Below are 12809 nucleotides of genomic sequence, written 5' to 3'. Positions count from 1 at the left end.
ACCTGGTCACTCAGTCCTAATCAGCAAAAGTCCATTAAGAGTTACCAGAAATAACAAATATTTTAACCTTAACCAAATAACCCAGTTTTATATTTTATATTCGTTTCCTTTACTTTTAACACAGTAACTAATCACTTTTTCTAAAAATTCAACAAAGGATCTCTTCTTCCCGTATTTTATCTCTTATCTAGAAACAAATCTTTAAGCCTCATCATTCGGTCTTAGTCAAGATAAATCGATTAAAAAATGACCAGAAACAACATTTTAACCTTGGTCAAATAAATCAACTTTGTATTCCTTCTGTTTAATTTTAGGAATCTTAATTTTAATCCCTTTAAAAAGTGTCCCAGAAGGATTCTTTTCATTTTCACTTTGTCTCCTCTCAGAAATTCCTTCCTAAGTTTAACACATCTCTTTTGTAAATCCAAGATAAGAAAGTTATCCAAGCCACTCTTCTGATTTATTACTTGTATGTCCCTTTTAGTTAATAAGACAGCTGGTTTCATTTGTAAGTCCAGTGTGAGATCTTTTTCCATATTGTTCTTGTAGGCTGACATTTTTACATCCACTTTCAGATCCACAGTTGAATCAGCCTTAGTCTGCTTTGTCCAGTGGAATCTGTTCTTCTTCTATAACTTCTTTTAGATCTGTTTTTACAATAACAGGCAATCTTAAGAGTAATTTCTGAGTGCATTGTTCCCAAATATCCTAGAATTCTTTCAAAGTCAGATTAATTTGCTCCATTCTGTATTAATGGGTCTCTTCTCCTTTAATATAAACCTTAGTTCTTTCTGGTTCCCTCTAGAGTCCAACCTTCAAAGTCCTCTCTTATATATTTTTTTCTAATCAACAACATTTTCCCACAGGAAGACTTCTTACACTTAGTTTCAAAATCTTCATATTTTTTTTCTAAAATTTTAAACAACCCATAGGAAGGATTCTTATAATTAATTTCAAAACTTTATTCCAAGTCTCTCTGGCCCCTTAGTTAGTTTATAACTTTCCAAAATCAATGTTCTAATCACCCTTTTGCTATTTATTCCAAAAATAAGAATTTTTTAAAGTTCTTAGCTTACGTAGAACTTCTTTCATCAACGATACAAGGAAATGCACGGTGTAATGAAACTTGCCTTTCGGTAGGTTCTTGTTCCGCTGCGGTTGTCGGCTCTACTCTTCAGTCCATCGTTGCTTCCCTGGAAGTCTGGGGAAGGATATTTTCCTCATATTTTAGAGTCTAAGGATTTGAGAAGTAGGACATTTTTAAATGTTCATAAACCTGTGCAAACTCCATAGCTCAATTCCATTGAAATAGTTCTCAAGACTTGTAGTTCTGATTGTAGTCTTAAGTTTAAATAAAACAGTAAAACATAAATGAATTTGTGGGACTGACTTTTGGATAAATGCATTTAGAACCATGTTGTCAGAACCCACGATCAAAGAACTGGCAGATCGTTTGATCGTGTTTTCATTCTGTACACATCTGCAATAAATCTGAAATCTGCATTTTACATGAATGCATGAGTCAGGTCATTATTGTGTCAATTGTGTCAGATCCTTAAACATGTTCGTAAATGTTTTCTTATTCTTGACTGATATCATCCAGCCTTAGTAGTGGTTTTTGACAGTGTTTTCTACTTTTTCAGTTTTGCAAGTTCAGTACCCTACATTATACATATTTGGCTCTGTTTCTTGTTTACAGAACTTTCTAATAGCAAGATCTAAGATTGCTCATAGAAAAAGAATTAGCCACATCAGTTTTCTTTTTGGGAGTATAAATTGCTAACATTAGAGTACAACGCATTCACCATAGATAAATCATGTACTATTCTGTTGTAGAACTGGAGTGCAGCTTCTGATTGTCTATTTGGCTATAAATAGGTATAATAATTTATTTTCTGTAGTTAAAGGCAATCCAGTGTAATTTTATAGTACCTTGATGAGGTGGTTATTGGAATATAAGGAACAAAATGAACACTTATGCCTGGTTTTTCATTATTGTAATACTTTGTGCTTTTCTTATAGATGTAAAGAGAAAAAATATGATTATTATAACTTGCCAAAGACTTCTGTTGTAATAGCTTTTTATAATGAAGCTTGGTCAACGCTTCTGAGGACAGTTCATAGTGTTCTTGAGACATCTCCTGATATTCTTCTAGAGGAAATTATCCTTGTAGATGATTACAGTGATAAAGGTAAGCTGAGGAGGTATTTCTACAAACACTTTGCTGGTACAGGATTGCCAGTGAAAGGAAAAAGTCCAACAGCATTAGTAGGAAAGACAGACCCATTTAAAAATGAAGAGTAATCATAAACATTGTATTATTGCACAATATATTATTACAAATAAGAATAAATAAATAAGCAAACCGAACAGAGAGCCAAAATAGTTTTCTCTGCTTCTTGAACAGCATAAACAAATTTGGCTACCTCATTAATTTAAGAAAAAAAAACTGTCTCACAAAAGAAACAACAGTTTTATCATCATAAACTGTAAGTCTGAAGAAGCAAGATATAATTCCCTATGCTAATTATTATATAAAAGGGACGCGGTGGCGCTGCGGGTTAAACCGCTGAGCTGTCGATCGGAAGGTCGGCGGTTCGAAACCGCGCGGCGGGGTGAGCTCCCATTGCTCGTCCCAGCTCCTGCTCACCTAGCAGTTCGAAAACATGCCAATGTGAGTAGATCAATAGGTACCGCTTCGGCGGGAAGGTAACGGCGTTCCGAGTCGTCATGCTGGCCACATGACCCGGAAGTGTCTATGACAACGCCGGCTCCAAGGCTTAGAAACGGAGATGAGCACCGCCCCCTAGAGTCGGATTCGACTGGACTTTACGTCAAGGGAAACCTTTACCTTTACCTAATTATTATATATTGGTATGAAGATTGAGAGTATTTTGTTAAGATTAAATATTTATGTATAAAATGGGCTTGTACTGAGATATCTTGAAAATGACATACCTTCAATGTAGCTTTGCTTAATATTGCAAATTATTTTTCATGCTCCATGATGTAGTATCATTTGTATGCCATGGTATTAATCTTCCATCCATTTTAAATACTACCTTGTTAAATATGTGCTCAGCACAGGAATTAAGCAGGTTTACCAATAAGTCTTGTGAACAGTTCTCCGAATACCAGGTCGAAAGATGTTGCAGGACTGGGAGTTCACAAGAAGTAAATATTCTAAAAAATTACTAAATCACACATCTCTGAAATCTAATTGTATATTCTGTTAATCAGAAAATGTGACATTACCTCTCCTTTGGAAAAAAATCATGGACAGGATCAGTCAACACTGAAAGCTTAGTCTCCCCTTTTAAAGACTTACAAAATCAGGTGGATTTGGGATGTAATTGTAATTACAGTTCTTGTTTGTGCGTATGTGGTTGGTTGGTTGGTTGGTTGGTTTTTTGGTGCCTTCGAGTCATTTTTTGACTCCTGGCAACTACTTGGACAAGTCCCTGCTGATTTTCAGAAGTGGTTTGCCCTTGCCTCCTTCCTAGGACTGAGAGAGAGTGACTGGCCCAAGGTCACCCAGCTGGCTTTGTGCCTAAGGTGGGACTAGAACTCAGTCTCCTGGTTTCTAGCCTAGTGCCTTAACCACTACAAGTTGTACAAGCTGGTTGAGAGAGAGCTGAGCATTTTGAACAAAAGTTTGTGTGACACTTACTCAGCATCATACTGTATATTACTTTCCTCTCATCACAACGTACAGTGGTGGTTGATAACGATTGAAATGGATGTCACAAAAAACAGCCCAATCACAGCAGGAGGACTCTGAATGGTCAAGTTATTTTGGCCATTCTAAATAAAACAAGTTATGTTATTCCAACAACAAAATAATGTTTTTTGGAACATGAAAATTTTGTTTTAGGCTCAGAACACTTGAAACAACCATTTTGAGGGCCAGGTGATTCAAAGACATTGTGTTTTGAATGTACCGCTGCAAATGACAGGCAAGGCAAGCTTTTTCAGTTGCGTTCCTGTCGGAAGCTGTTTGTCTGGCTTAGTCTCTGCTCAGGCGGAACGAAGTGCATGCAGAAGTATACTGGTTTACTATGAGTTCTTTAGATAACAGTAAGATTGTTATTTCTCTGCAACAGAACATTTAAAGGAATCTTTGGAAAACTATCTGGCAAATTTGCGCAAGGTACGGCTTATCAGAGCAAATAAAAGAGAAGGGCTGGTTCGAGCAAGGCTCCTGGGAGCGTCAGTAGCAAGAGGGGATGTTCTTACATTTCTCGATTGCCATTGTGAATGCCATGAAGAGTGGCTTGAACCATTATTAGAAAGGTAAATAAATAAATGTTTTTCATATTAATTCCAAAATTAGAAACGTTTGATAATTTGTGTTGTTTTTTTAGGCTGTGACAGCCAAAGTGAATGCCTTGTATTTTACACATTCTGTTCTTTTTACTTTTAATGAATACAGAATATATTAGACTACAAGGATCTTGATGCTTATTTTCATTTGACTTTCTTACAATACATGATACTAGTGCTTAAATTATTTACATTATATGAGAACAACAGATTTATGGTGAACAAAAATATGACGGGCACCACAAATAAGATTCAAAAGATTAAATACATAACCTTCTCAACATGTTACATAAATAAATGATGTGGGAATATTATATTTCAGGTGTAATCAATCTACTGAAATTGTTATGACAGTGTAAAATAAAGAAGTATAGCTTGGTTTACGCTGTCATAATGATTTTAGTGAGTAGCTGTAGGTTGTATACATTTTCATGTCATGCGTACATTCTCCAGATACTATGCTGTTGTTTTCAAAATAGGTTATTGGTGTTGAGGGAGTGAGACTTCATTATAATGATGTTGCATTACGTGAACGTGAGACAGTGTGTGACAGTGTGAGAATAACAGTCATGGGAGAAAGGGATTTAAGAAAGAAGGAAAACAAATGCATTATACGTATGGGATAATTACAATATTTGTATAACATTTGCAGGGTTTCCCATATATTGTCACATCATATATTTCCCATATATTGTTACATCACTAATAGCAAAAACATGAAATTAAGATACTTTTCAATAACCAAAAACCAAAACAAAGAGTCTGTGGGTTTAGTAGCATGTGGCAATAAAAGTGGAGATTTAAAAAAAGAAGGCAGGTGGAATTTTTGAGTGAATTCCTTTCTGAATACTGGCTGTATTCAATCACACATATAGTTAATACTGTAAACCTCTGATTTAATGGATCCCTATTTAGCAAACCTGAATGAAACAAACAAAATTTCCATCCAAATATATGTAATAATAACAACAGAGAAGTTACTGCATTCAAAATAGCCCAGACAAGGCACGTAATTGTACACTAAATTACATTATATTTATGTCATTTGTGTCAGTTTGCATCACGTGTATAATGACATCATTATAAATGATATAGGTCACCACAAATGACTTATTTTGGTTTAATGGATATTTGGGTGGAACAATACCCCCTTCTCCTGATTAGTCTGTTAAATCTTACTGTAATAATTAAATGTAATATTTTGTAGAAATTATATTAAGTTATAGTTCAATTTTATTTAATTATTTTACTTACCTGAATGGACTCCAGTGAATATTAGTAGAGTCTTATTTTACAACATTTATATTTGAAGCCTTTTTGAAATAACCAAAGATATAACTTTTATTCTTAATGATGTGAATATTCCACAAGATGGCAGTATAGGGTAAGATTTAGGATGAAAGTTACTTACATTCTTTATACTTAACTATCATCTGGAATAATTCATATATTACCAGTTATGGTTTCTAAATTTACAAACTCCATATACTTGTGTTAAATGGTAAATCATTAAACTGTAATAGTAATATCCATTTCCTGAAAGCAATACATTATTGCATCACTGTGTACATGAGTTATTGCATCATTGTGTACAGGAGCTGTGTTCAAGATCCAAATTATTCCCCAGATACTCTCCCCAAAGCTCTGCCTTCTAACATCTCATAGCTGCCCATGAGAAACCACTACAGTGATGTTGAAGTGGCAGCTCTCTTAGATTGGTGTTGCTGAATTCTTGCTTTTCCTGATGAGAAAGATGAGGTGCAAGCAAGTTCTGGAGACTGTGCTTCCAGAGTACCTAGATGTTTGAAGTGACCACTCTGAGAAAGTTGGCTTCATTCGTCCTTTCTATAACCATCTTCCTGAGATGTGACACTTCAGAATGCTAGAAAGGTCTTGAAGAGGCGCCCTGCATGTGCTACCTTAATGTCCCCTTTGCAAGAGTATAAGATGAAGAGTAGATGAAATGCCACCGCTGGACACTCTGTGGGCTATATGGGAAGTCCTGGCAGGCCAATATCAGTTCACAAACTACATAGTGCTATGTGGTGGTTTATGCCACGCAAGTACATGTTTGGCCCAAATGCCTTTTTAAAGTTGCTGTTGTTGCTCCCTCAGTGCAAACTTCACTTAAATGAATTGACTGCAAGCTTGAGGAGGGATTGAGAACTGCAGGATTTATTGACTTATTGTTTAAATAGAGTTCTTGTACAAAATGAGCTGGAATTAGAAATGAGCTGGAAAGAGGCTGTAGAGTAGTGTTAACTTTGTATAAAATGAAATGGTCAGGAAGCAAATAATTTTTTGATAGAATATAAGACCCTGATGTTGGAAATAATTGTACCTGCTGCTTTCAGCTATCTAGTAAAAATTGGGAGAGAAGTTAAAAAGATAACCAATCTGTTCTTATTGAGATACTGCTACAGATTTTTGCATTCTAGATGCATAATTTAATCCAATACAACTGCTTGGATCCTTTTAATAAAATACAAGTTCACTTGGTCTTCTTTCTTCACCATCTGTGACTTCCATCTTCTTTTTCCTCCTTTGTGTCCTTCATCTTTGTCTTTGGTTGTTTGGCAGTTAGTCTGCAGCTTGCTGGGAGTATGGCCATTTCACTGACAGGCACCGTCAGGAGGAGTGGCCACTGAACCCTTGAAGTTGCTTGGACTGGAGAGTGAGTAACATGAGCCTTAGTGCTTGTGAATGCTAGGATTGATGAAAGTTCTATTATTCTTCAGCTTTGTTTCATTTTATCTGTTCCAAATTTTCATCCCTTTCATCTTTTTTTTTTAAAGATGATTATAAAAATCATAATAAATGTATAGCGACAGAACCTAAATAACTTATTTCCTTCCATTTTTGTTTTTGTTTGCACCTGTTTGAGTTATTAATTAGTTCATTTACTGCAAAGCAAATTACTGTAATCCATAATATAATGGTTTTATCTTCCAAGTGAAACCTGAGGACATTGGTTGACAAGTTTCTTTTTTTTTTTGGATCCAGCTTGATTTATTTGATGAAGAGAGGCAACGGTCAGTGAGAAATAATATTCCACATTATTTTTGCCTCTAAAATTTAAAATCTTGATGAGTTGTTCCCTTTGTCACATTGGCTGCTCTGTTGGATTCAGAAGGAGAAAAAAACCTATGGTGGGATGACTAAATTAAAAAAAAACCTCAAATCACCAGCAGTAGTGTATTATGTTTGCCTTCCTTTTACACAGCGTGGCTGTTACAAGCTTTCTGCTTGTCACTCTCCTGCAGGCATTCATATATTTGCTGATGGTTTTGTGTCCTTTGTTTAAGCCGCTTAACATACCCAAACTTATTGCTAGAACGTATGATACTAATTACACATGCACAGTTGTATTTAATTAGACTAGAACCAGTCTCTCAGATTATGTAGTAAGATGCCTTGGGTAAACTGTAAAATAGAAGAGTTTAGAGAGGGGATAATTGAGAGTTTTGAACTGATCTGCTGATGTCAGCAGACAAATAACAGGTGAAGTTTATTCAGTCTTGGCTGAAAGAATATGTGCACATGTATGCTTGTTTGCCTCTTGCAATAGCACTGAAGTCAAATTCTCAATGTAATAGTGGATGGAAGGTAATATTTAATTATCCTTCACCTTTATTAATGAGAGCAGCTGTGTGTGAGGGTGTAAGGGCAAACATAATTCTTCATCTCTTTCCATAGTTCCTTATGCAGGCCGTGAGGCTCCATATACTCAGCTGTTTTGAAAACCTTTGCATGTTATTTGACCAACCCAATGGGGGGGTACAATAAACATGTAAGGTTTCTTACACCATGGAGAGTGGTGGTTTTTTCCCCAAAACTATTGAATACTTAGGAAAAATACTTGGAAATGCTGAGAAAAATTAAAATATACACAGAAAATATACACAATATATACAAAAAATAAAATATACACAAGAATTATTCTTTCATGCTATATGCTAGTCTCCCCCCAACCTAAATCTGTTTGGAATTATGCTGGATGGAATTTTGGGGAGTGCAGTCCAAATGCACCTTTTGGACATAAGCATCTTTGTACTAGTTACTTTGAAGATAGAAATTGGTTAAGTACTTCTTTAATTATTAGGAAAATATTATAAAATGTCTGCAATAGTTTGGAAAACTGAAAACTACTGTAGAAAAAGGATACTTGTGCTAATGGTGTTTTACAATCCTTTTCAACATTCTTAGTTTCTACCATTAGGATACAAACAATATTTCTTTGTAAACATGCATAGAATTAAAGAAGAGCCAACAGCTGTCGTCTGTCCTGTGATTGATGTGATTGACTGGAACACTTTCGAATACTTGGGAAATGCTGGAGAGCCACAGATTGGTGGATTTGACTGGAGACTGGTCTTTACTTGGCATGTGATACCAGAGCGGGAGCAGCAACGTCGAAGATCCAAGACTGATGTTATCAGGTTACGTTGATTTTCAGTTCTGTTTGAAATTGAATTATATCATGATAAACCCGTCGGGATGAATAATAACTGAACCCAATACTGTCATGCTAGATTGTCATACTAGCAATTTTATTTTAAAAATCAGACCTGTGATTGTTTGCCCTCGCTATGTTTTACTTAGAGCCAGTTTGGTGTAGTGGTTAAGGCATCAGGCTAGAGACCGGGAGACCAGGAGTTTTAGTCCAGCCTTAGGCACAAAGCCAGCTGGGTGACCTTGGGCTCTCCCCTCCCTCAGCCCTAGGAAGGAGGCAATGGCAAACCACTTCTGAAAACCTTGCCAAGAAAACTGCAGGGAGTTGTCCAGGGAGACTCCAAGAATCGGACATGATTGAACAAATTAAAAAAAAACATTTAACTTATTTTTTGCCCAGTTTGGCCTAGTTGTTCCATTACTACTATTAGTTTGTGTGATCAGCACTAATAATTGGAATAAACAATGTGGATTTTAGTAATAGCATCAGAGGTTATTCATAGCTTTTTAACTATTACTTAAAGGCATAACGTTCTGGAATTGTTAATGGGGCAATTAACAAATCTTTTCTTGCTACATCTGGTTCTACAGGCCAGTTCCCTCTCCCTAATTCTTTATGGAATTTCCCACAAAAATCCTTTCCTTTAATTCTTATTCTTCTTCCCATTTGACACAAATACAGAATCCATGAAGATCTCTTTGTAGACGTGAAGGCTTTCTCATGGGAAACAGATTTACAAAGATTCTTTTCCCTGCCTGATGTTTTTTGTATAAGAAATTTCTTTGTGCCAACTTCTCAGGATTCTTCTGCCTCATCTTGCTTTGGTGAGATTTGATTTGTCCTCAGATTACATTGCTTTCCACTGGTCTCCTGATGCTAAGAGTGACTTCAGCAACTTTTCCCTTAGGACTTGATCTTTCTGCTTCTGCATTTCTTTCTTGCAAGTCTGATCTGTTCTGTTCCTGTGCTAAGTCCCTCAGCTCCTGTTCACTTATATTCAGTGTTCTCAGCTGATGAAATGTTCAGTCTTTGGACTCAGGAGAGTAATCCACATCTAATATACCTACTGCATTCATGCCTGAGTCTTATCAAGACACCAGTGCCCAAAAGGTCTTAGATTTTTGGGAAACTATCCCATTGGCTTTCAGTCCTCTGATGTTGTGTTTCTAGGTGATTGCAAAACCCTTTAGCTAGTACATTTTACTCATAAGATATTCTCATAACAATTGGTATTTGCATTCAACATTGTAAAATACTCATCAGCTAACTTGGGTACTCACCAAACTAGGAGAAATCTGGGGAGAAACAATTCAAAATGTTCCAAGAGACTCTGTTGCTTGTGTTGTTTATTTGTTTAGTTGCTTCCGACTCCTCGTAACTTCATGGACCAGCCCACGCCAGAGCTTCCTGTCGGTCGTCAACACCCCCAGCTCCCCCAGGGACAAGTCCGTCACCTCTAGAATATCATCCACCCACCTTGCCCTTGGTCGGCCCCTCTTCCTTTTGCCCTCCACTCTCCCCAGCATCAGCATCTTCTCCAGGGTGTCCTGTCTTTTCATTAGGTGGCCAAAGTATTTCAGTTTGGCCTTTAATATCATTCCCTCAAGTGAGCAGTCTGGCTTGATTTCCTGGAGTATGGACTGGTTTGATCTTCTGGCAGTCCAAGGCACTCTCAGAATTTTCCTCCAACACCACAGTTCAAAAGCATCTATCTTCCTTCTCTCAGCCTTCCTTATGGTCCAGCTCTCGCAGCCATATGTTACTGCGGGGAACACCATTCAATTCAAAATGTTCCAAGAGACTCTGCCTTAATGAATTCATTAAGAGTTGGAAATTCCTCTTTCAGTTTCTAAGATTCTGTATTTTCCCATAATACTAGCATTTAAGGCACCTTACCAAAGTCTGTATAATTTTTGGTTCCTTGATCTTGTGCAACTGTGTGGGGCTTGACAAAGAGCAAGAATATGAATTTGTATCCCTTGGTAAAATGCTTACTAAAGATGAGGACATGGATGGAGAAATCTTAAGACATGTAATATAGTATATGGATAGAAAGGTAATCAATAGTATGTGGTCTGTTGTGGTGAAAGGATGTTTGTCAAAATCACTGAGTAGAAAAATGTGCTTCTGTGCTGTTTATTGCGTGGAAGTGAGAATTGATGAAACAGTATTTCCAATCTGCTTGTTAAATTAATTTGCTATCTTCTTGCCCCATGGCCTACTTTTGTCTTTATGCTAAAAATGGTTAATCTATGTGCAGTAAGAAGGAAGAGGCTTTTCACAATGCCAACACAAGTCTGGAGATTCCTTCATAGGATCTTTACCCTATCACCCCTCTTCCCTGGTCCTGGGGTCCTGGATAGAGTTTCATGCAGGCAGGTGGCTGTTCTTGAGTGGGGAGTAGACAGAAAGAAACTTTATTTCGATCATTGACCAGTAAAAATACATTCTATAAAACAAACAAAGCAAAATTATCCCTGAATATCAACAACTGTTGGCAACCGTTTATGAGCGAAGCTTACACATAATGTAGCTGAATTTTGCTACTTTCAGAGAAATACATTTATCTTGGTTATTTAACAGATAATGCAAGTAAAAGTCCTCAGAGTGCCCGGGGAATTTAAATAAAGGGGGGAGGGGGGTAATCAACTGGTGGCTAATGTCCCAGTAGAACTGACAGTACAAAAGAACATGGGCCGTGGTTTCTGTGACACCCGTGTCAAGGGGCAATATCAAGTTTCATATGGGGTTTTCCTTATTTCCCTTCCAAAATAGCTGTGGGGAGGGCATTAAATCGAGCTAGAGATGGGGCTTTCCTGAATTTGGGAATCGTTAATATAATATAAATATGAAGCTGGTTTAGGCACTAAGATTTGGTTATTAACATATTATGAGAAAAAGCAGCAATTTCTGTTTGGCCTTCTATGTCTAAGGGAGTAGGTATTTCCCTCACCTGGTATCTGGATAGAATAGAACAGGAAGTTCACATTTCTCCAGGACTGAACTTTTAAATAAGTGATTCTACTTTTCTCTTTTGCTAGGGGGATAGGCTCCCAGCAAGTTTGGAATGTGTGGTACTACCAACACCGTAGTTATAAAGGATTTTTCTTTTGTTAAATGCAACAAAATAAGGTTGCTTGCAGCAAGGTCCATGAGTGGTAGGTCTGTAAATAAAGTGAGAAGACAAACAAAGAATGAGAGGGACAGAGAATGACAGCAAAAATAAAGCTGAGTTATAAAATCAAAGAAGTGTATTGATGTGACTGTACTTTCTCTGCCAATTTTGTCTTACTAGATCCAGTTCTCTCAGGGCTTTGGAGAATTGGGCTTAAATCCTAGGAAAAATGAATTTCTACAGTCCTTTGCTTCCAGGGAAGTGGAGCACTGTGCAGAGCAAGCTTAACCCCAATTCCAGCCCATGATTTCCTACTGATCAGCAGCATAACCTTATTATTTAATTTCATTTATTCACCCCAGTACAGTCAGTAATTGAATGTATTCAGCACTCAATAGAATTGAGTAAAAGCATTTCAGTCTACCACTTATGAAACTTAGATCAACTATCAGAGAGAATAACTGCTTGACATGACTGGCTGGAATCCTTTCTTTAAGCCAGTTCTTGGAGGTAGCACTTGCGTTTTGCACTTTTTATGCTCTTGCATAATGTGAAAAACGTTGCGGTACTTTCCCTAAGGATTAGAACTAAATTGAATAAAAATAGTTTTCAGAGGCGGTTAGAAGGCTTGTAAAGGTGTATTGGGACACTTATCTATGAACAGATCTAATGATTAAGCAACCTAACTTCCCAGCTCATTTGGCAAGTTAGTTAACAAATGTTCCCTGTTAGGTTTTTCTAGACATTTCTGAAAACATAAGGGGGAAAGGTAGCTTTGCTCCAGCCATCCTCATTCATGGTTTTTCATATAAGCATATACTGTAGAGATACTAAGGTAGTGGGAAGTTGTTGTGAATTGAAATAAAAAGAATTTTTAAAACCTGTCAAATTATCCTTCAGACACTGGTAGCTGAAGA

General features: G+C 36.8%; 1 protein-coding gene across 1 annotated transcript in view; it reads left to right on the top strand.

Annotated features, from left to right (window-relative positions):
• GALNT12 (polypeptide N-acetylgalactosaminyltransferase 12) overlaps positions 1–12809 on the top strand; it is a 30612-nt gene that overhangs the window by 1179 nt on the left and 16624 nt on the right. Inside the window, exons 2-4 of the mRNA XM_063298741.1 lie at positions 2023–2192; positions 4105–4294; positions 8578–8763. Of these exons, the coding sequence (XP_063154811.1) occupies positions 2023–2192; positions 4105–4294; positions 8578–8763 (546 nt within the window). The remainder of the gene's footprint in view (positions 1–2022; positions 2193–4104; positions 4295–8577; positions 8764–12809) is intronic.

The sequence above is a fragment of the Candoia aspera genome, chromosome 3, assembly GCF_035149785.1.
Source record: "Candoia aspera isolate rCanAsp1 chromosome 3, rCanAsp1.hap2, whole genome shotgun sequence".
NCBI lineage: Eukaryota > Metazoa > Chordata > Lepidosauria > Squamata > Boidae > Candoia > Candoia aspera.
The sequence above is the reverse complement of the archived record's forward strand: the minus strand, read 5'-3'. Positions and strand labels throughout refer to the sequence as shown.